We start from the raw sequence: 23,245 nt of genomic DNA, 5'->3' as shown, positions 1-23,245 counted from the left end.
ATCCTTCAAGTCTACCTCTTATATGTTCTCTTTTTCACAATATTTCGATCACTCAACAACTTCTCACCCTGGACTACTATACTCAATCTACACCATAACTGTCAATGTTTCCAGCTCCTTGACTGTCCATAAAATAACAAACATCTGTAGAACAAACACTGCTTCAGGATCTCCTATTTCACACAGCACAGACCTAAGCACAGGACAGCAATTCAAAACACCTTGAGGGAGGCTTGTAGCAGTGTGCTGGAGCAGGCCTGTATGGTTTGCAAGAGATGAGTGGTACATATGACATAATTTTGTAAGTGAATTTGGTAAAGATTTAAGCCACAGAGATGGGGCAAATCCTAAAAATCAGGGCTTCCCTTCCCACAGCTAGCCAGTTTATCATTGTTGATAGGGAATCCCACTTTGCCAATAGGGAGTAACTTGTCCTTTGTTTTCTATGGCATCACCTCCCCTGCCTTGGAGATTCTAACGCTGCCCTTCAAAAATCTAAGAACAGATCTGTTCTCCCGGATCCACCTGGATCCATTCAGTGCCAGTTGAGCACTCCTTCATGTTTAGGAACTACACTGCCCTCTTCCCTTCCCAAAGTCCAAACAAACAAACAAACAAACAAACAAACAAACAAAAAACAGATTTCAATCCCATTTTCGGGCTTCGAAGAGGAGAATAGAGCACCAAAATGTCTGGGTGGCAGGATCACTCCAACAAACCAAAGCCATGCTCACACTCCTGTTGCCTACCTTGGCATGCTGGAGCAGCTCAGATGCTAGATCAAGTCCTGAAAGCCAATCAGGAAATTCTCCACAGGGTCCCAATGGGCAGAACACCACGGATGGAATACTCCTTTCCCTTCAGATTAAAAAGACAAACTATGCCCACCACCACTGTTCCTTTCCTTCTCTGCCTCATCAAGAGACATGGATACAGTAGACAAGTTTTTCTTTAACCCCTGCTTCTCCTTCTGTATAACACAGGTTTCCCAAATTTAAATTAGCAGCCCCAAAGACAGCCTCACAGGTCACAAACTGAACAAAATATGTAAATCCTTACTTAAAAATCCTTACTATAAAACTACACAGTCTTGATTAATACATATGACCATAGGCTACTCAAATTGTGTTTAAAACTAAAATGTTAAGCAATAATTTGGTTTAGATCCATATGATACTTAGAAGTCTGGTTGCCACTGTATTTGGCAATAGTATAAAGCTTAAAATGTGAATGTCACACAAAAAGTGAAAAGGGGGAAAATATGGTAAACAGTCACAGGGTTTCTCCTGTGACTATATTCTGTGGCAGTCAAAAAAGTTTGAAAGTCAAACTACATCAATATCCCCAAAAGACTTATCCAAAGTTGAACAAATACAACTGGTGTCCAACTCTTCAAAAAGAACTTAGCTTGAGGAGTGAATTTGATAGGGGGAAAAGAAGCAAACTGAGGAAGAACACGTAGCCTTCAAGCAAAATAGGACTGTACTGGTGGGAGTTCTGTGCCCTAGGACTCTGATGTGTTTACACAAAGCCTCCAACTGCCTACCTCAAAATAAACAGAGTATTGGAGCAAGGTCAGAGTCCCTTCCCCAGCAAGCTCAAGACCCCTGACAGAAGGGTGCTGCCAGTGGCCCTTCACATCTCCCAAAAGTAAGGGACAGGCACTAGTTAAAGGAGGAGCTCTGCCTCTGGAGTCATGCAGACAGCTTATGATTGAATATTATCTGCTTACCCTTACTATTAATGAAACTGAGCAAGTCACTTTGCTTCTTTTCCCCTGGATTTCCCCCAATTGTAAGGTGGGGATAATAACCATAGTGCCAACTTTACAGGGTTATTTTGAGGATTAAATGAGGCCAACGATGGAAAGTATGCCCCCTGCCTGACACTAATGCAGTAAGTGCCCAATAATGTGTTAACTGATCCTATTCTCAGTACTCATAAATGGATCCTTTTGTGGTATCATCATCAAACTTGTCGGTTCATGGGACAACCAAGAAAAATGTTGCTGGTCCACCTGCCCCAGAGGACCTAACTGGCAGGAATGAAGGCCCTCCCTACTTTTCTCTCCTAATGAAATTCTCAAGCTGCAGTGTGAGACTGCTGTCACACTCAGAAAAAGCAGCAGAGCCATCACCAGACCAAAATTTTGAGTTCCACTGGCCTTTCTTTAGTTTTAAGGTTCAAATTACCTACAAACTTCCAGAAACAGAAAGGCTGGGTATACAGGCTCACAGAAGCTTGAAACTGGGTATAATCAGATTATCTAGCTTAATCTCATTTTCTAAAACACTAAGACCAGAGAAAGGAAATGATTAGCCCTGGGACACACGATAACTAATGAACCACAACCAAACTGCCTAAAAATGTGTTCTTTTCCATCCATTTTAGCAACAGCTCACACCTTGCAATCCAGTCCAATCTGAAATCCACCTGGCCACTCCACATGAGCAGTGAGCCTCATGTGGTCTCTTCCCATGACCTGTACCAACTAGACTTACACACTGATGGAAAATAATTCTGCATCTACCACATGTTCTATTTGTCCGTCAGAGCAGGAATACAGGAACTGCTGGACTCCACGTTTGTAGGACTTATCAAAGAAATAAACTTTAAATAACAAGCACAAATTCTGCAAGGTAGAACTCAGGAAAATGTGATTTATACCAAAATTTACATACAACGCCTACTAGGCCGCCAATTCTGCCCACCAGCCTGCCCTGCTGGAATCTACATTCTTTTAATCTACCTTCTTTTAACGAGACTCCTGCCTATTGCCTGCAGAGTGTAGAAGACAACCGTACTGGACCACCTTCCTGAGCAACTCCAGGAAAAGGGCATTGACAAGAGCGAGTGCATTTCCAGTGTGCAATGTGAGGTATGGTATAAAGAAGCCGAGTGAACAGCAGCAGACCAGAGCCTTAGAAAAAGAAACCTACCTACTGTTCATAATGCAAGCACCCCTTACTGGAATAAATCCACTTGGGATACACAGGAGGTCTTAAAATGGGTTATTCTTCAGAATTTGTATGTTAGAGAAGTTGGGAAATAAAAGAGAGGACTTGAACAATAAGGAAACCACATTACAGACACACACTGATCTGCCCACTTGCCACTGTAGATGGGGTGCAGGATGGGGTGGGGTGGGGAGAAGGGAAAAGACTGTAGTTCTGCTGCTGGATTCTGATGCAGGATTAATAAGTTTATAATGTAAGACCTAGTTAGTCAGTGAAAAAGGTAAATGTAGCCCATAAAAATCTTAACTGAGGCAAATAAACTGCCTCAAAAAAAACATGCCAACATAAGAGGAAGGGGAAAGGTTAGGAGGGACACAACAAAATTCAAATACTCAAAAGTAAACACACAGCTGAAAGAGGCAGCACAGCTAAGAGAAATGACAGGGGATAACTTTTCTTATATTCTAAATCTGTACTGTCCAAAAGGATGGCCTCCTACCCACAAGCGGATATTGAGCACCTGAAATATGCTTAGTTCAAATCACAATGTGCTATAAAATACACATTAAAAATTTGGTAAAAAAACTCAATAATTTTTATAGAGTATATACTGAAATGGTAACATTTCAGGATACACTGAGTTAAATAAAATGTATTATTAACTTGTTTTTGTTTTTTTACCTTTTTTGTGGCTACTAGAAAAATTTAAATAGCATAAGTGACTCTTATTTCTATTGGACAGTGTTGCCTAACATGGGGAATCTCCAAAGATCAGACATGGAAAAGCAAATTTTCTGTTGTTCTGTGAACCTAGAATTGTGCTGTTTGATACAGTAGCCACTAGCCACATGTGGCTTATTAAATTTAATAGTAGCTACTACAGGGGCACCTGGGTGGCTCAGTCAGTTAAGAGGTCCAACTCTTGATTTCAGCTCAGGTCATAATCTCATGGTTGGTGGGATGGAGCCCCATGTCTGGCTCTGCACTGTCAGTGGAGCCTACTTGGAATTCACTCTCCCTCTCTCTCAAAATAAATAAACTTTAAAAAAAATAGTAGCTACTACAGTGGCTAATAATCAGCATATGAATGCAGATGAGAACATTTCCACTGGACAAAACTCTACTGGACAGTGCTGATCTGGAATAACAAGAACAAAGTAGTGGACATCTCATTCAGAAAAGCTAAAACTACCAAATGAATTTCAGATAGTCAACTATATACAACTGGTTAAATTGATGGAGGAATTCACTTAATTCTGGACCATTTATGAATGTCTTATTAGGCCATTTGTTTATAAGAAGTGGTATACGGCAGCTAGTCAAAAGGTCATTAAAAAGATAAAAGATTCTATCCCTCTGTTAGGTCAGGACACTCCTAGAACCAACCCTTACCTGCCTGCCTTACTCACCATTCAGCTCAGTCACACCACTCAGGCTACACTGTTATGGAACAATTTTAAGAGCCTCCAGAACAAATACCATTTTAGGTAGTGCCACTGTGTTCCCGCACACAATCATTTCATTTTACTAAATTAATATTACGTCCCCAAGAACCTTGGTTAGAGATCATGCCTTCCCTCAGCTTACACACAAGGCTTCCATTACACTTGTTCTGTCTGACCATTTAGCAACTGGCCAGGAAACCCTTTATCCATTTCCTGTGGGACATGAGTGTACCCTGTACATGCACAAGTACAATGGAGCACTTACTTGTATAATTTAAGACCTTAGGTCTTTTTTTTTTTTTTTCAACGTTTATTCATTTCTGCGACAGAGAGAGACAGAGCATGAACGGGGGAGGGGCAGAGAGAGAGGGAGACACAGAATCGGAAACAGGCTCCAGGCTCTGAGCCATCAGCCCAGAGCCTGACACGGGGCTCGAACTCCCGGACCGCGAGATCGTGACCTGGCTGAAGTCAGACGCCCAACCGACTGCGCCACCCAGGCGCCCCAAGACCTTAGGTCTTTAAGAACAGGCATTTTATTTTGCTTCCTTTTCTACCACAGCATGGAAGTACTGGGCGCATAACACTGCTCAAAAAATTTAGTTAGCATGGGTTACTGCTAGGGCTAAGCTGATTATCCATGTGAAACGGTCTTAAAAGCTTAGAGGCAAAAGACATTTCCAATTCCAACCTGTCAATTCAATGATCATCAAAGCAAGGTAACTGGAAGCATCTACTTCAGAAAGAGCTGCATTAGTCTTTCCACTTTAGCCAGATTTATAGCAGAGGGACCCTGATGGTCCCATACGCCCACACCACAGAAAGAGTTCTGTATAAAGGACATGACCATCTCTGTACAGCAACACTCTATGTGGGGGAGTGTAGTGGAGGATGGCATTAACTCACTTCCAAGTGGAACAAAAGGAAAATGAAATCAGCAACAGCACCAGTTAGTATGATTTAAGACCCCTTAATAAAGTAGCTGAATTTCTTTACCCTTAAGCCTTCCCCACTCTGCAAGGACTAACAGGTGACTTATGGTAGCACATGTGGTTGTTACATTTGGTATGTAGCACAAATGCTTAAATGACAAATCTTATTTATGAAGAATGGTGAGTGAGGTCACATCTACCCCCCCAACCCCCCCACCATTAAGAGTCTAGACTACAGAGATAGCAGTGAGAAACTCATGGCCCTGGTTACCAGCAGACTTAGTATTGTAAGCAGGTAAAAGGCGGGAAACGGGCAGTATCAGAATGTAGAGAGAATCAAACACTAAGGGCAGCCTGTTTGAATATAGCACAGCTTACTCCTGGGAGTGTTACAATTCTTCAACATCTGACTCTGTCCATATTGAATTATGTTCCACTGCTGGTCATAGCTCTATTTTCCCCAAATAGTCACCTCCTCCTTCTCTCAACATGAAACAGCCTTTGGCTGACTGGGAAAAATGACTTGAAATATTAAGTTACTAAAATCAGAATCCAGATGTCTGGTTCAGCTGGGATGCCAATTCCAATGTCTGTTGTGTCATTTAGCCACGTCTCTACAACTTTTCTTAGTATCTATGATTTAACTATCAACATTTTCACTAGGGAAAGGTTCCTGGGCCTCTTAAAAGAATTCAAAGATAACAGCTAATGAGATTTGCCTCAGCACTATTTCCTGCCACCAGATTTCTGCCCCTGGGGCTAGAATGCTTTCATCAAGTGGCTTTATTTTTTTGCCCCTTCTGTACTCTTCAGTAGTAGAGCAATATGTAGAAAAGCAGTGCCACCTTAGTTGCTCATTGTTAGTTACGTTGATCCAGAAAAGGAGCCATATTCTAAGAAGCTTCTGAGATCATCTGGCATAAAGTAGCTCAAGGCAACAAGAATAAATCCAGGAAGCACAGTAAAGAATTAACATTTACATGAACAGGTACAAACAGAAGGGTTTTTCCAGAAAAGTCACTACAGCATCAAAGAATTGTGCCACCACCAGAGTATACTCTTTCCAGAACATTTTAGATAAGTCAATGCAATCTATCAGATTTTATACTAAAAAGACAAAACTGACACCAAGCAATTTTTTAATTAAAAAGCGTATTCTTAGATTTGGATTCTCATATCCCATAAAAGCTCTACTTTTGGGGGGTAAGGAGAATGGTGGTGATGCACAAACTGCTAAACCACTTCTTGCTGTAAAACACTGGAAAGCAGACAACAATGAGTCAAAGTGAGGGCTCTCTCCTGAACAAGAAAACGAAATGTATTATTAGCATACGGTCTATCCCTTTAAGATGGTAAGGGCCATTCTGGGTATCTGTAGGCAGCTGATTTCACCCTGTGATTTTTCAAATGCTTAGTCAAACCTTCATAATTTTAGAACAGTTCAGCAACCACCCGGAATTAAGTATGTTTAAGTCTAAACCCCTCTAAAACAACTTCAGTATTGAAACTCAAAACAGACTAAAAACTTTCGTGATAAAGGTAAAAGTTCTATTATTCAAGAGCCTTGGTTAAAAGGAATAGCCCACTAGTTTATCTGCAACTCCAATTCAGATTTTTTTAAGGCCTCTGGAGTTTATGGAAACTTTTCATTTGCTAATTTTTTTTAGCAGTTGAACAAATGTGGAAGGGACAAAACCAGAGCATCAATGTCAGAAAGCAGCAGTATTTTTGATTCCTCTCCCACACCTCAAAACACCTCACATACTAATACAAGAATAAGTAAACAAAAAAGAAAAAGCTTTAGAAGTATGTGCAACTGACAATGCATTCTGAAGATTTCTTTTTCCATTTCTTAATCAGTTTTTTAAAAAGACAATTCGCAGCTCCCTTTAAGACTCCCTCTGTAAAAAGAAGATCTGGTTTCTCATACTTTCTGAGTCCACATAACGAAGTGGCTTGCTAGCAAAGCACACAAGATAAAAGTCTGAAAAGGTGGATACCACAGATTTGACCTAGAATCAAGTTTCCTCCCTGCCGTTCCAGGTATCTTCTTTCCACACTTCAGCATTAGCAGACAAGGATAAGCAACAATGGTTACCTCCAAGATCACCAAATCCATCTTTCCAAAGGCACAAAGTATTTGTAGGAGTTAAAAACAAAACAAAACAAATAAAAAACCCTGATGGTATAGCTCAATAGAGTACTCTTGTGTAAAGCATTAAAAGCATCAGCCTCTTTTATTTTGTGACAAGTTTATTGAACAGTATTCAAGACTTCATCTTTATAAACAAAAACCTCTGCTGAATGATGCCAAGGCAGTATTTGCTGGCAATGTTGTGGCCATACTGGCAATGAATCGTTTTATTGTGTTTGGTTTCTAAAGCTTGGACTACTGTAGAACTGCCGGTAAAACTACTTAAATGTGGTAATTTTGCAAGAGTGGGAAAGTTTTAAAAGTGATCACTGCCAGGAATTCTTACAGAAGATTTAACTAGCAGCAACTTTACAGTTTCTTTACTCATTTTTAAATGTTCTTGAAATTGATGAGTGGATTTATTTTTAAACACTTGACCCACGCCTGTACACAATGACAGAATCCAATAAAAAGGACTTTGAGTTTGATTAAGGCTTTCATGGATCCTTATTTTATCCAAGGTATGTTTGCTTACGTACATACACGGCCCTAGATTTTCATCCAGTGTGTTAAGACTGACCTAATTACACTGAACATTACTCTCTGAAATTGTGAATAAAAAGTTTCCTAATGCAATTTTCACGGTTGATGCTTTGACAACTTGGAGCACAAAGCTAGGAACTACATTTCACTGAACAGTGTTGCGTTAAAAAAAAAAAAAAAACCCACTAATAATTATACATCCAAACTACAGTATTAAACACAGAATACACCTCCAAATTTTGCTTGTGAACTAAACGTTTCACCCAAGTTCAGAAAAAGTTTACAAAATTGCTTATTTATAAAATACATTTTGTAGATTTCTCTAATCCTTTAAACTAAAAAAAACCAAAACACCCCAGCAAGGGGGTGAGGAGGGAATTAATCCTAAAGGAAAAGATTCTCTTCCGTTCATGTCACCAAAAACAGACAAAATTTACACAGAAAATTGAAAATATCATGATAGTGTTTACAAATGCACACAACTTTAAGCAAAGCTTTACAAATCCTTCATACCATACAAAGCAAATGAGAAAGAAATTCATTTTTACCCCAAACCTAGTTATGAGAAAATTTGCAGGAAGAGAGGTATGAATAATTTCACAGAGCATATTTTCAAGAATTTTTTAAAACTCAAACTCCAATGCCCAGAACAAGATGAACAGTATGCTTAGCAGTTAGCACTATATTAATAAGTCTCAGATACACAAAAATCAAGTTCCAGAGGGCAAAGCATTTAATTACATTTCACAACGAGAAGCACTGTTGTGACTCAACCAAATATGAAACACAGTTCTCTCCAATTTCTACACAAACCACTATTTTCTTAATTTATTTAATTTGATGAACAATGAAATCAAGTTTTCCTTTTCAGCATTTATCTAAGATGTAGAAATAACAAAGTAGTTGCAATAAAGTATATGAAATATTTAATAAGATTGTACGAACATATAACCAAAATAAACTGTGGAAAAAAGATAAAAGGCTTTCATCTTCAAACAACCCATTTTTCTAAAATGAAAATAGTCAGCTCTCCAATGGGGAAAATAAACTGCAGTTGAAATAAGACTCCCAAGCAGCGCTGAAGTTTTCTGCACTTGGTCTTTGGAATGAGAAATGATTACTTAATAGAAAACTTAAATTGAACAGCATATATAAACATCATATTGCTTTTTTAGTTGAGGAGGCAATATCTAGTGATCTGTCAAAGCGAATATGCATTCATGAATTGTCAAAAGACCCACAACACAGCCATGTCTTCTTTGAAAGTCTACATAATCCTCTCCCTAAACAAAAAATCCTGTACTGTCAATCCTCTAAGATTGTAGTGATGAAAAGTCTCTCCAAATCTTATCACACAAATGAAACTGTTACCACTCTTAACTCTAAATTATACGAGACTCTGTATTTCAGTGTTCCACTGACTTGCAACACCAAAAAGGCACTATTTTTTTTTTAAACAGGAAATACTTCTTTTAAAAGTCTGACCCCTTTGTAAGTACATTGATTTGCAGGAAATGTTGGGAATGTTTCAAACCAAGACAGAGGCCCAAGTAAGACAAAATTTGTTTTTCATGATATCTCACCAATCTCCCATTCCATATGTTTATAATATAATGTGACACATCTTTAGAACATTTTAACTAAGAAGGAAAGTAACCATAAGTAGAGCCTTTTGTATCAGTGAGCAGGATGTTGTAAGGCAAATGTTTTCATGACAAGGACACTTACCAACCAGAACCCATGTGGTCCTCCTGCCTTAGTGTCCTGAATGCCAAAGAAAAGAGTATGAAAAGGGCAAAGAGTCTCAATTCTCTCCCCTCTGGCAGCTGCACTTGTACTCCTTATGAAGAATTTTTATAAATAGGCTCCTGATCAAACAACTAGACCAAAAAGCCCCCAAAGTAACAGGATTAAATGCACATCTATGGAACCGCTTATGGATCTTTTATTCTATAACACTATTGCTAACAAAGCTAACAATTTCAACTTCAGTTAAAAAAAAAACAAAACTAGATATAATAATGCTCTTTCTTATAAATGGACCCTCTTTGTTTAGTTACAGGCCAAAATTTCACACAAATTTGGGACAGAACAAAATTGCCAGAATATCAGTCCATCATGGAGAGGACTTCAAATCCAGCATCTTAAGCAATGATTATTACAAGTGGTTTTGGGTTTTTGATGCCATCCAAACAACATGAACAATTTTTAAACTGACTAAACTAAAACGTGGCGGTCAAACCAAAAAGGCTCTGGTAGGTAGAGGACTCCATATTTTATTTTTGTGGCAAAAGTACTTATTTCACACAGTTTTAAGTGTGACATTAGAAATCAAAGTTCAAGGTTATAGCACAAACCAAGTGTGGAGTTTTATATTAAAACAACAACAACAAGAACAGTTCTGCTCATTTACAAATGAGTCAATTAGGCAAACAAAAAAGCAGCAACTTCAGAAGCAGGACTGTCTATACAGCAAGAACCCTCAAGAAGCAATAAAGGTACATACAGTGAATCTGTATACAGAGATTTTATTCAATTTTAAAAGAAAATGAGGACTTTAGACAAAGCTTTGACCCTATAACAAAGCAAATCTGTCCAGCTTTAAACCAAATTCCAAGAGTAGCCAACTTCTATTTTTCAGCAGCTGGCAAGAGCACCCTTAATGAGCTCTATTGACATTTCTATTTTCTTCATCTCATATGATATAAAACAAAACCAATCTAGAGACTCCTTGATAAGCTTTATATGGTCATTTGTGTTTTACAAATGGTTTCTCTAATGGTATGCCAAAATCATTTTTGTGTTCTCTCCAGATAGCTTTACTGTAACATACAGCAATATTTATACTGGTAGTGAATCTTCTGTAAACAGTCAACCAATGCTCTATGTTATAGAAACCAATCTATATGCAATTGAAACAATCCACAGGTTCTAACCTGGAAATACTAGGAAAACAATCTGGATGCATTAATCACAGCACTATGAAGATCTACCCTATAAAGAATTGATGTGAACAGCTACCCTAAGACAAGTTTTACTTTCCTTGAGCCTATAGGTCTGTCATTTAAGTCAATGACAGCAGCTGTGGCTTCATCCCGAGATTCAAAGGCCACCATGGCTTCGCCTGTGGGCATACCTTTTTCATTGTATTTTAAACACACTGAGCCTGGGATCACTTGATAGCCATAAAAGAAATCTAAAATCTCATCAATAGACACAGTAAAGGGCATATTCTGCACTTTAATTACTGTTGGTCCTGGTTTTCCAGAACTAGATCCAAAGCCAGGGGGTCCACCAATGTGAATTGGGCCAGGCCCAGGCCCAGGGCCAGGCCCAAAGGCTGGCGGCCCACTCAAATGCCCAGGTGCACTTCCAAGACCAGGAGGGCCACTTCCAAAACCTGGGGGGCCACCTAAACTACCAGGGCCATTTCCAAAATTCTGAGGGCCTCCTGCAAATCCTGGCCCACTTAAATTATTTGGTCCACCTCCAAAACCTGGAACATCCAGTCCTAGACCAGGCAAACCACTATTTCCAACTGAAGGCATACCAGGCCTAGCATCACCAAAGGCCCCTCCTAATCCTGGAGGAGGGAGTGGTGGCCCAAAGGCATTCGACCCGCCAAAATTACCAGGAAAGTTAAATGGAGGCCCACTGTTGGCCTCCTTAGATCCTACAGTCAGGAAGGCATGTTCTTCACCTCCTGCACCAGGCATTCCTCCACCGGGCATTCCCGCACCAGGCATTCCGGCACCGGGCATTCCGGCACCAGGCATTCCAGCACCGGGCATTCCTGTACCAGGCATTCCCGCACCGGGCATTCCTGTACCGGGCATTCCTGTACCGGGCATTCCCGCATTGGGCATTCCCGCATTGGGCATTCCCACACTGGGCACTCCTGGAACTGCAGGATTACCTGGCACAGGTATCTTTAACCCTTTTTTTCCTTGGGCAGGGGGATTTTTCTCAATTTCTCTCATATCTTCTAGAGTAACTACATGAACAAAAGCTTCTCTCCCGTTAAGTTTTTTACGGTGTAAGCGTTCAGACTTACGTGCATCATCTTCATTTTTAAACTGAACCAATGCCTGTCCTAGACCTTGCCCATTGTTATCAACAAGAACATGTACAGCATTTTCATCCACTGGGATTCCTTCTAGGAACTGAAGAACATCCATCTTGGTAATGCTGAATGGAATATTTGTTATGTGAGCACAGACTTTGGCAGAGCTGACATCCCCCTCCGGATTTAACATCATTTCCCTCTGGTCATAGCTGAAGTTCTGCAGTCTTTTACGAATCATATCTATCTTTTCTAGCATGCCTTTCTTAGTAATTGGATGAACTTGAATAAAGCGATTGCCCATGTATTGTTTATGACGACACAGAGCAGCCTTATAGTCAGCCTCATTTCTGAATTCTACGAAGCCTTCACCAGTTGCTTTCCCATTGGGTCCATAAGCGATATAAATACTATCTTCCACAATATCCAACTTTTTAAAAAAATCAATGACATGTTTGTTTTCTGCTTCAAATGGTAGCCCTTTCAAGTAAACACAAAAACCAGCCTCATGTGGTGATCTTGACCTCGACCTTTTCTGCCCACTGGGCGATTTTGACCTGGGAAGTGTCTGAGGTGGGGGATGGGTTTGTCCAGAAGGTCCTATACTTTGCTTAAAAGTGATATGGCCTCCAGCAGCTACCCACTGTCTCTCTGTGGCAGGACTAACTTCCACATAGCGTTGAATCATCAGCATTCTGTTTCTTTTCAAAGCTTCAAATGTATCTTGAGGGGAGAGAAATTTAACCAATCCGTTCCCATTATTTCGACCTACATGATCTTTCAACAAATGCACTGCATCAACACGGAGCCCATGGAAAAAATCTCTGACATCATTTTCCATTGCAGAAAAGGGCATACCATGTACACTGACATACAGATCATCGGGGTTGATGGGAAGTGGTTTCACACTGCTTTGAGAGTTCATCTGGATAGGGTTAACAGGATTCAATGGACCCAGAAACACGGGGTTCAGGTTATTGTTCAGATTCATAGGTGCTCCAGAGCCATTCATTCCAGCAGGTAGAGGGGCCACAGGTGGCGGGTTCAAGGGTGGCATGCCTGACATGGGTGGCAGTGGGGTCATGGGTGGCACAGAAGGGACTGGGGGGATTGGGGGCACAGGAGGCACAGGAGGCAATGTAGGTACCGGAGGAGGAACTGGTATTGGGGGAATGGACGGCATTGGTGGCAAAGATGGCATCGCTGGGATTGGAGGAATTGGTGGTGGTGGGACTGTGTTCATTGGAGACGCTGTGCTTGGAATGGTTGAGCTAAACGTTGGGCTCCCAAAAGAAGCCCCCATATTTGGAGGAGCCGTTCCTATGCTGGCTGTGGAAAATGTCTGTATGTTTTTGTTGCTTTCATGAACCGATGTAGCGGCAGTAACTACACTGGGTGAAGGATTATTAAAGTTAGGTACTGTTGTAGGCAAGTTTACCCTGCCACCCATTCCTGAGCTAGGTGGTGGTCCTGATCTACTAGCATTTGCTGGTGGTATATCTAAGTTGGCAGTTTCAAAACGCCTACGACTCAGTTCAATCATATTCTGCATTTCCGTTTTACTACTCAACAAAAGTGTTACTTTTGACCCTTTAATTGTACCACCTGTGCGCATCATACCAAGCCTTGCATCTTCATCAGTGGCAAAAACGATGAAAGCCTCACCCAGTTCACCCCCTACAATATGCACGCCCCCATCAGGGATGGTCAATCCAGAGAAGAAGTGGCGAATGTCCATGGTCCCCGCCACAATTGGGAGACCTTGCAAACGGATGACCACAGCCATGCTGCGCTGAAACCACACACACCTGCAGATGAGAAAAGGCAACGGCCAGGTCAGACTCCTGTTCATCACACCAAGTTTTTAGCTACAAGAATGACCAGCTACCTTATTAGGCCCTCAAACTATCTCAAGCAATGTAGGGTTTGTTTTTTTTTTTAATTTGAATATTCTAAAAACTGAATATTATGTGCCGTTTACAATGTAAAACCTAGACAATTTCAACTTCCAAAAGGCATTAATTCTGTAAACAGTTAGAAGTTCAGTCCTATGACTCAAAAGTTTCAGGAAAAAAAACCACCATAATGAAAGTAAAATCACCAATTATATCACTCAGACCACTAATTATTCAGTAAGATTTAAAAGAAATGTGTAAGTCAGATCAGGACACAAAGTTTAACAGTCTGCAGGGGGAAAGCATGCAAAGGATGTATCAAAGTTAATATTTAAAAGTGACTTAGCATTTTCCTTTATAAACTTGACAACTTTGTAGAATTATCAGTGTCATTTTATATGACTCAATCTCAAAATGCAAAAGAGAAACAGGAAACTGGAATACTAATGAATTACAAATAATTAACACTAAAGTAGATTCAAGTCTCAAATGAGAACTGATTCCATATTTCATCCTAAAACTCTTCAATCTGCATTACAGCTCTATTTATTAAAGAAAACTACATATGGAATTAGTTACTACAAACAAGATTAATACATACGAAGAATCCAAAGAACTACTGAATTAAATAGCCAAAATCTTAGTTATCCATAGTCGTCACTCCAAAAAATAGAACCTGGTTACAGTGCCATTCACCAAAGCTATTTTAATTAAAACTCAGATCCAATGACTCATTCCCAAACCTACCAATACACACACACACACATTCATTTTTCTCACAGAAGGCTGATAATAAAAAAAAAAGGTATTTTTTTGTTTTAAAAAGAACTAGGGTATATAAACTTTATTCAGTGATTGTTATAGTCTCCTATCCAATGTAATTCCTGTGGAATTTCTGGGAACTCACTGATCTCCTTAGATGTCTCATGTTTAACTAGTCGAAAAGAAAAGTTTCTCCCAGATTTAAGTAAAATTTCACTATTTCAGTTCTTACGGCTTTCAAGTGTAAATACAAGGGCAGCCCTTTGTAAACTGATACAAAACAAATTCTTGGGCCTAGAAAAAATATTAATTTGAAATTTATGTGGTCAATAACTTGGGGTATTTTCCAATCCATCTTAAATATCAACTTTTAAATATAAACCTATTAGAGGCACCTGGGTGGCTCTGTCGATTGGTTAAGGGTCTGACTTTTACTCAGGTCATGATCTCACAGTTTGTAAATTTGAGCTCCATGATCAGGCTTCGCGCTGACAACATGGAGCCTGTTTAGGATTCTCTCTCTCTGGTCCTCCCGGACTCTCTCTCAAAATAAATAAACTTTAAAAAACATATACATATATAACTAGCTCTGGGACCTCAGGAAAATTATAAATGACTTGAGTTTGGTTTTAACACCTTTCAAACAGGAACACTAAAAGACCAAAGTTTCCTGCTGCAAGCTCTAAGAATCCTGTAAACCTCATGAAAATAGTTTTTCATGTCAAATATGTGAATATCAATTTGATGAAATAAAATCTGTAATTATATCTCAACCATTATGACTGCTGTACACAAAACAGAAATATACTGTTTGGCTTTGACAGTTTTCTCACACACATACACAAAAATAAAAGCTACTTTCAAATTTAATCCAGAAAGATGGATTGGCAAACAGAAAATGCTCTTATGAGACCATTATAAAACACTAGAAATCTGGGTGAGGAGGGAAGCCTTTCGTCTTTGGTTTGCAAGAGTCAGCAAGAAAAATTAATACTAAAAAAATTAATCACACCAACAAACTCTTTTCTCTTATTTACTACTTAGCAATCTATATGAAAGCTCATCAAGACAACTCCAAGTCATTAAATTCTCTTTCCTTACTATCTCTAGCATATTAGCTATATGCAAAATTAAGACAGTATTCCCGTTCAACTTTAAAAAATGCTTTATCATTTAATCACTATATGGGGGAAACATCATGGATAAGTAGTCTAGGCACCCAAAAAGACTTGAGAGATAGAGATGTTAGTTTACACTGGGACAGTAAAATGGGAATTTGATATGGTCCCAAGAACAGAAAAATTAAACACAGGGCTAAAGTGACACACACAGCAACTCTTCAAAAACCATCTGCTACTAAGAGAAGGGATGTAGTGAAAGTCTGCGCAAAGTACATACGAAAACATGACACTGAAAATCTGCCCAGATTACCAGCTAGAAAAAGGGCTGAGGATTAAACCAAAGTAGAGCAGAAGACTTATTCATAAAGCCATCTAAAGTGAAAAACAGTTTTCAGGTTCCAAAAAAATATGAAGTTAAGATCTGCTATTCTGCTACTAAGCGCCTGTTTGACAGGTAAGTCACTTCAACTACCTTGAGCCTACCTTTGTTATTTAACAAGAGGGTTAGATTCCAATCACTAAAGTTCCATCTAAAGTCAAAATATGTATTCTAAAACATATGACCCATTATCTATACCTATACCTCAAAGGAATATTAAAAAACCATACCAATAACAAGCACCTATATTTGTAATTAGTCTAGAATGCTACAATGAGGAAAAAAAACAGCTACTTACTGCCTAATAATCAGGAATTCAGCAGGAGAAATGCATCTAAATAAGACTGACCCCCAAAGAAAGCAACAACTGTTCAAAGCACCCAGTCCACCCCACCCCCATCCCTCAGATAAGACTGTTAAAAAAAAGCAAAAGAAAATCCCCCACAATTCAGCTGCTACACATATTTTCATGTTACTAAATAAGCTATCTCATTTTAATTTGTATAAAAACAAACCCTCTATTCAAAATCTCTTACCTGATAAAACAAGAGATGTATTTTCTTAACAAGAAGTAGAGGCCAAGTCAATCCTGTGGGCAACCAATTAAAACCAACTTTTAGACTGCAATAGAGAATAAATGGAGGCAAAAATCAATGCAGGAAACACAAAACAACACGCACAGGCCACACTGAACTGTACATTATGAAGGCGAGTCTGAAACCACCAGAGTACTTCATTAGAATGCATATAAAAAAAAAAGAAGAAGAAAGAAAGAAACACATGTACCAAAATCCCACACATGCTATTTACTTGGTATTGCTTTCAAATTTGAGTATCTCTCAAAACATAATATATTTACATACATTAAGAATGTGCCATAAATTAGTCCAAGAATGAATCAATTAAAAACGAAAACAATCATAAAGCTCAGCTTCACAGTTGATAATTACTTTTATTACTTGATGATTAAACCAGTCCAGAAAATTCCATCAACACAAGTCCAACTATGACCTATTTCCTTAGGTCCCACCAAATGTTTGATGAAGAAGCACAAGTTTGCACAATAACAGTTCCAAGACAAATGACAGTCATCAATTCAAGTGTACTTATAGAAATTCTTGGAATTACTTTCAAAATATTTTCCTTTGCACCAAAATAGCATCAAGAACCAAGAAATATAAATGAAGAGAAAGTTCAGGCTCTAAGGACTAATTCCTATTTAAAACCAGTGGGGTTCAAAATCTTAAGGAAAAGTACTTTTTCCTTCTAACACCAAAACTGTTCCAAGAAACTCATAAAAACAAAAAACAAACAAAAAACTAAACTAAAAATGTCTGGCATATTAAGAATACCTCCCAAAGTAAAAACGAGTCACTCATGTCTTACTGGAATTTCTCCCAAACCATGAAGTTATAAACAATTCACAAGCAACACAGAAAACCAAATGATCAGACAATTACTTTCAAAAGACCATTTTTTAATTTAGAGAAACAGAGAAAAAAAATGTCACTGTTAAGTATTAAGATTACCAATAGAACACTACTTAGAATGATGCACATTTTTAACTATCTTTCAAGATACCACCAGTGCTTAATATTCATCACCAAAAAGTAAAACTTTAAAAACTTTTAGTGTTACTCTAAACTTTTTCTAAAGGACGAGCTAAACATCTTGTAAACAATTACTCAAATTACTTAAGAATGAGATTTTTTTTTTGCCACAAAAGCTATGCAAATGTCATTAACAATGCTTTCAAAAGCCCAGAGCACTGTACCATTCTTTTATATGTTGTACAAATCAGTTCTAATTATGTTTAAAGAGTTTTAAAACTCTTTATTTAAAAGCCACACCTAAAAGTTTATCTAACAGGTCACAAAGGGAAGCATGAAATAGAAAAAAGCCTGCTTTAGGTAAAGACTGTGCTCAAGGAGAAGAGCAAGAATTTCTGCAATATTATTTTCTAAATGTACTAGTTGGTCTCTATGACCAACAGAACCAGAGTAATTTTCTAGTTAAGCATTTGTGATTAACAGATGATCTCCTACTGGAGATTCCAATTCCAAATGTCTGGTATGGGGCCAGGACATGTGCCCTGAAGATAATAAGGGAAACAGGTTCCCCAGCTTCTTCCCTTCCAGACCCAACAAGGTTCCATATGTCCATCTGGAGAGGAACAAGATCAGAGTCAGCCAGTTAAGCCCAAAGGAACACACCAGGCCTACATTCAAAAAATTTCTAAAGGGTTGCCAGAAATTACTATAACAAGGAAATGTCTCATTCCACAAGAAAAAGTTGAAAGGCCCAGGTGAATTTGGCAGATGCCTCGTTCAAATTTTACATTGTTAAATTTAAATTCCAAAATCAGGGGGGCGCCTGGGTGGCTCAGCTGATTAAGCATCCAACTCCAGCTCAGGTCACGATCTCATGGCTTGTGGGTTCAAGGCTTGTGGGTTTGAGCCCCGTTTGGATCCTCTGTACCCCCCTCTCTCTGCCCCTCCCTTGCTTGAGCTCTCTCTCTCAAAATAAATAAACATTTAAAAATAAATAATAAAATAAAATACAAAATCATTCTAGGCATAAATTTGTGAATCTTTTCTATTTGAGCAAAGGGGAAGGCCCATATCCATATCAATCCATACCAAGGAAAAGTATGAAGAAAAGTTCAGGCTAGAAGCTAGAAGCTCACAACTCTTGGTGTTCCACCTCTTCCTTCAAATGGACAAAGTAAATCAAAACTGAGAACTGAGTGCTTTTGTTTTCAACACCACACTTTGTAAAGAGCACAACAATTTAAGAGGCACCACTGTTTTCCAAGAACCTACTCATCCCTGGGTTCTAAATTATCAGCTAGCAATGGAATGAAGGATCCCAACATGAAAAATCCACTCCAACCAGCTTAAGCTTTCGTGAATTTTAGAAGGGTAAGACTGAAAACAATTCTATGAAACAAAACATCTAAAGCACATATTTTTTTAACCTATTCATAAAGCATAAAGATAGGAAGGAGAAAATGGGCCCAAAGTGCCATTAAATTCACTTGTATCAGAAGATCTAAAACAAGAAGATTGCTCTAGTATATTTTTCTGCTTTATGTTAGGAATTAATCCTAACATAGTGGCTTTACTTCAGCTTTACAAATACCAGAAACATGAACAAATTACAAATACTTGCTATGAACATTTAGCATATTATGACACGACATATTTTCTTATTTACTAGCCATTTCAACCATTTGAGATTTCAGAATAAAATGACAACAATCCTCTTTATCAGGAAGTCAAGGTACAAACCAGAACTTAACCATTTCCACTCTTCATCTGGTGATAAACATCAAAAAGTGAATTTTAACTTTGTTCAGTAATCAGATACAGAAGAGCCAAAGTTCTTTAGATTCAAAAAATACAAAAAGCAGCACCCCTCAAATGTCACCTCAGACATGAGCAACAGAGAACCAATCATAATGGGTACAATGCCATAAGCCGAATAATCACAGTATGGTAGGCATTACAGAAAAAAAAAAAAAAAAAACCAACAGCTTCATCCACTTGATTGTGTTCCCAACCCCAAATGGATCACACTTCAGATTCTGGAATCATTCTTAATGAAACAATTCTTCTGACACTGAGGGACATAAATCCTTTAGATAGCTTGTTACTCAACTTTCCCATTAGCCTGCAGTCAGTTATCAAAAGCAGCAAACCAAAAGACATTTCTAAATAAGAGATATATTCCTCCTGCCAAAACGACTATATTATTTTTCAATCCCCCCCCCATGCCAATAAATATGTCCATCATCTTACTTGATTTAAACTTAAAAGCAACAATATTACTTCTAACCTAGCCAACCATGTAAACCCTCCCTCTCGGTCTGAAGACTTGAAAGGTGGCTTGAAATTTAATAAAATAAACTCTTTGCAAACCAGAAGGTATATGAGCGGTGGTAGTAAAGTGTGTTAAACTATCAATTAGGTGAAGTTATTTTTCTGTTTAGCTGACCTAAAATATTTAACATTCATTTATATCACGAACATTTATTAAGCACTTGTGGCCGGGGCAGAAGATACAGACATGGACGACAGTCTCTAGATTTTAGGGATAGATATCTAAAAAGCATATTTTGTGCAACCATTACTGACTCTTAGAAGTTCTTTCTACAACATCTACGGAGGAAAACATTCATTCAAGCTGAAAGATGAAGTGGCTCTCTACAAAATGGAATGAAAACAGTATGAACATGGTCACCGAATTCCAGGAACACACTGGCTGACAAAATCAAGTTTCACATCTAAAAATTGTACCAATAACCCCCAAACTCGCAATATGCAACCACTGAAACATTTGGCATGTCACAAGAAAGTGAAAGAAGCCAGAAGTATACTGATATTAGCACATAACAATATGTCCCAAGTAATCACCACAATGGTTTCTCAACCTTCACATTTTTCACCTAACAGATATCATAAGAAAAATACAAATGATGCATTACAATCCATAAAGTACTTAATTGAGCATATAAAGATAATATAAATGCATTCCCTGTTACGTTAAAAAAAAATTCCAGTAATAATACTGAGCACATCCCTCAACCTTTATACAAACAGGGCAAACATTTCATTTTCTTAAAAAATTACCATAAAATTATTATAACCACCTGTAACAGTTCTTTCAACTTTTTATAATCTTGGAAGATGCCTGAACACAATTACTTCCCACAAAGTCCAGAAATCCTCCTTTCGTTCAAAACCACCAAATTTCAAAAACAAGTACAACCCAGTCTTGTATATTTCTGTAATTAAACAAACAAACACGAAACAATAAGCCTGTATGTGCAGACTTGTAGGACACTTTTCAACTGCAAACGCTCTGAAATACATTAACAATACAAACTAGATTACAAAGTCCAAGGCAATACATGTTACTAACACTGCATTTTACAAAAATCACACCATTTTAAACCATTCAATCAAGAAGCTGTAAGAGAAATACTCCAGTCATAAGTCTCTCCTTCAACAGTCCTTCAGTTGCAATTACTTTTTCTCTCGGGTTATATTGAGCGGAATCACACTATTCTTCAATAATACAGAATGGTTCCGAACAACTACCACAATTTACATTAGGTCACCTCTGGAAATCCAGGGTTTTAGGACGGTTCTAGGGTCCAGAAACCTCTCCTACGGAACCTGCAACACAGTATACAAAACTCCCAGCATGTTTTGTGCTGAATAACCAAAGTAACCTTCACCGTAGCCGCTTAGATTTTTCACTATAAAGCACACATTACAGGCACACATAAAGTCCATGCATTTGCAATCTGGCAGCTAAGCCTCCTGCACTGGTAACCAACCCCAACACTAACCTGTAGATCCTCAAAGCCCCTCCCATCTATTTCACGTGGCTGCCAACTAGCACCTCCAGCTTCCGCTAGACAAACTCAACTCACTCATCAAAAGCACCCAACCTCCACATTCTATTGCACCTCCTCCTCTTTCAGAGCGGGAGGCTCTCTCCCAAGGGATATGTAAAGGTGGTCCTCACTGCAGACCCTTCCCTACTTGGGGACCAAAGATCTGGTACCTCACTACAATTCTCAGAGGCCTGGGAGGCGTACTCACCCCCACTTTTCTCGCTACAGAGGCCGGCTTCTCAAATCGCCGACACCCTCGAGGGTAAGCCCCGCCCAGCGCTGAGCCCCTCCACCTTCAGGCCACGAAGGCGACCAGTTTTGACTTCCTTCCTAGACTCAGAGGAGTGTAACGACTACAGCTTCCTCCCATAGATGTGTCCTGACTGTAGTCCCCTTTTCCTGTTAGGGCACCGGGGCCTCCTTTCCACTTCGGAAGAAGGGAGTGTCCTCACTACGTTTATCTCCTCAGTTCGGGACACAGAGATGGAGTTACAATCTCTGTCTCTTTTGGGAGGCGCAGAAAATCTGGCTCATTCGGGATGTAGGTGTGTTTTCACTGCAATCCCCGTTAGTTCTCAGGCCGCTGGGCCACCCAGCTGTGGCCTCCTCCCTCAGACCACGGGGGCGTCCTCACTATGGCCTCGTCCCCACTTCGGTATGTAGGCTTATCCTCTCTTGCGTCCTTCCTGCATCCTCTCAGGCTTCAAAGGCGCACACGGCGCCCCAAGCCCCCGCAGCCATGCCGCGACCCTTTTGTGTGGGGCGCTCGCTGCGGCGGGCTCGGAGGCCTCCGAAGGCCCCGCCCCGGGCCACCAAGGGGCGGCTCGAGCCCCGCACAGCCCCGCCCGTTCCGGGCTGCGGGAGTCTTACCGGGGAGAGCTGCGCGGCACCCGAACCCAGACCCGAGTTACCCCCCGCGCGAGTGCCTCCGCCCCGCGGCCGACAGCCCCAGCCCGAACGGCTTCCCGGAGCCCACAGCAGCCACCACCTCTTTCGCCGCTTCACAAAATGGCCGACAGCCCGCTCGGCAGCTCCGCGTTCCAGCAGGGGCGGGACGGAGTGGTGACATCACGGGGCGGCGCGGCGCAAGCGCCGGGAGGTTCTTGAGCAATCTCCCGGAAGTTGCGGGTATTTGTGGCGAGAGGAGCTTTGAGTCCGTACGTACGACGTTTGCGCACTAGCCCCGCCTTAGGAGAAAGGCGCTGCTCGGTGAGATGGGGAAGAGTACCTGGGTGGTCCGTTCACCGCGGAACGTTGTGCAAATTGCTTCACTTCTTATTAAGAGAAGAAATAATGCCTTCTTCGCGCAGTGTGTCGAGGATGAAATGGACCACAAAGTAGTGCCCGGTTCTGTTGGCGATGCCCTAACAAAAGAACCAAAACCTAATTTTTTTTTCCCAGTTAAAAATGTAAATCCAAGGAGCCTTACCCACTAGTGTTCATTAACGGACTGCATCTTAGTATTAAGTATTGTATTTAGTATTTAGTATTACTATATTATAGAAAAAATTATTCTCATGCTGTGCACTCCCCCTGCCTATACTCAATTATCGTGATTGAAACCATTATAGAAATGTAAAGATGGATAGAAATTAAGATGGATACATTCA

General features: G+C 39.7%; 1 protein-coding gene across 14 annotated transcripts in view; it reads right to left on the bottom strand.

The window, feature by feature from the left end:
• LOC122496339 (RNA-binding protein 12) overlaps positions 1 to 22,730 on the bottom strand; it is a 35,064-nt gene extending 12,334 nt beyond the window's left edge. Inside the window, exons 1-3 of one of the 14 annotated variants that reach the window (XM_043602533.1) lie at positions 22,506 to 22,656; positions 16,768 to 16,852; positions 11,041 to 13,882 (exon numbers count right to left, since the gene is read on the bottom strand). In XM_043602533.1, coding sequence (XP_043458468.1) covers positions 11,041 to 13,860 — 2,820 coding nt within the window. In that variant the 5' untranslated portion in view covers positions 13,861 to 13,882; positions 16,768 to 16,852; positions 22,506 to 22,656. Of the gene's footprint in view, positions 1 to 8,721; positions 13,883 to 16,767; positions 16,853 to 22,269 lie in introns of those variants that run through there. The other 13 variants (XM_043602525.1, XM_043602526.1, XM_043602521.1 and 10 more) reach the window with 13 other exon arrangements.
• Between the last annotated feature and the right edge of the window lie 515 nt (positions 22,731 to 23,245).

This window comes from Prionailurus bengalensis, chromosome A3 (assembly GCF_016509475.1).
Source record: "Prionailurus bengalensis isolate Pbe53 chromosome A3, Fcat_Pben_1.1_paternal_pri, whole genome shotgun sequence".
Taxonomy (NCBI): domain Eukaryota; kingdom Metazoa; phylum Chordata; class Mammalia; order Carnivora; family Felidae; genus Prionailurus; species Prionailurus bengalensis.
This window is presented reverse-complemented; position numbering and strand designations above follow the sequence as displayed.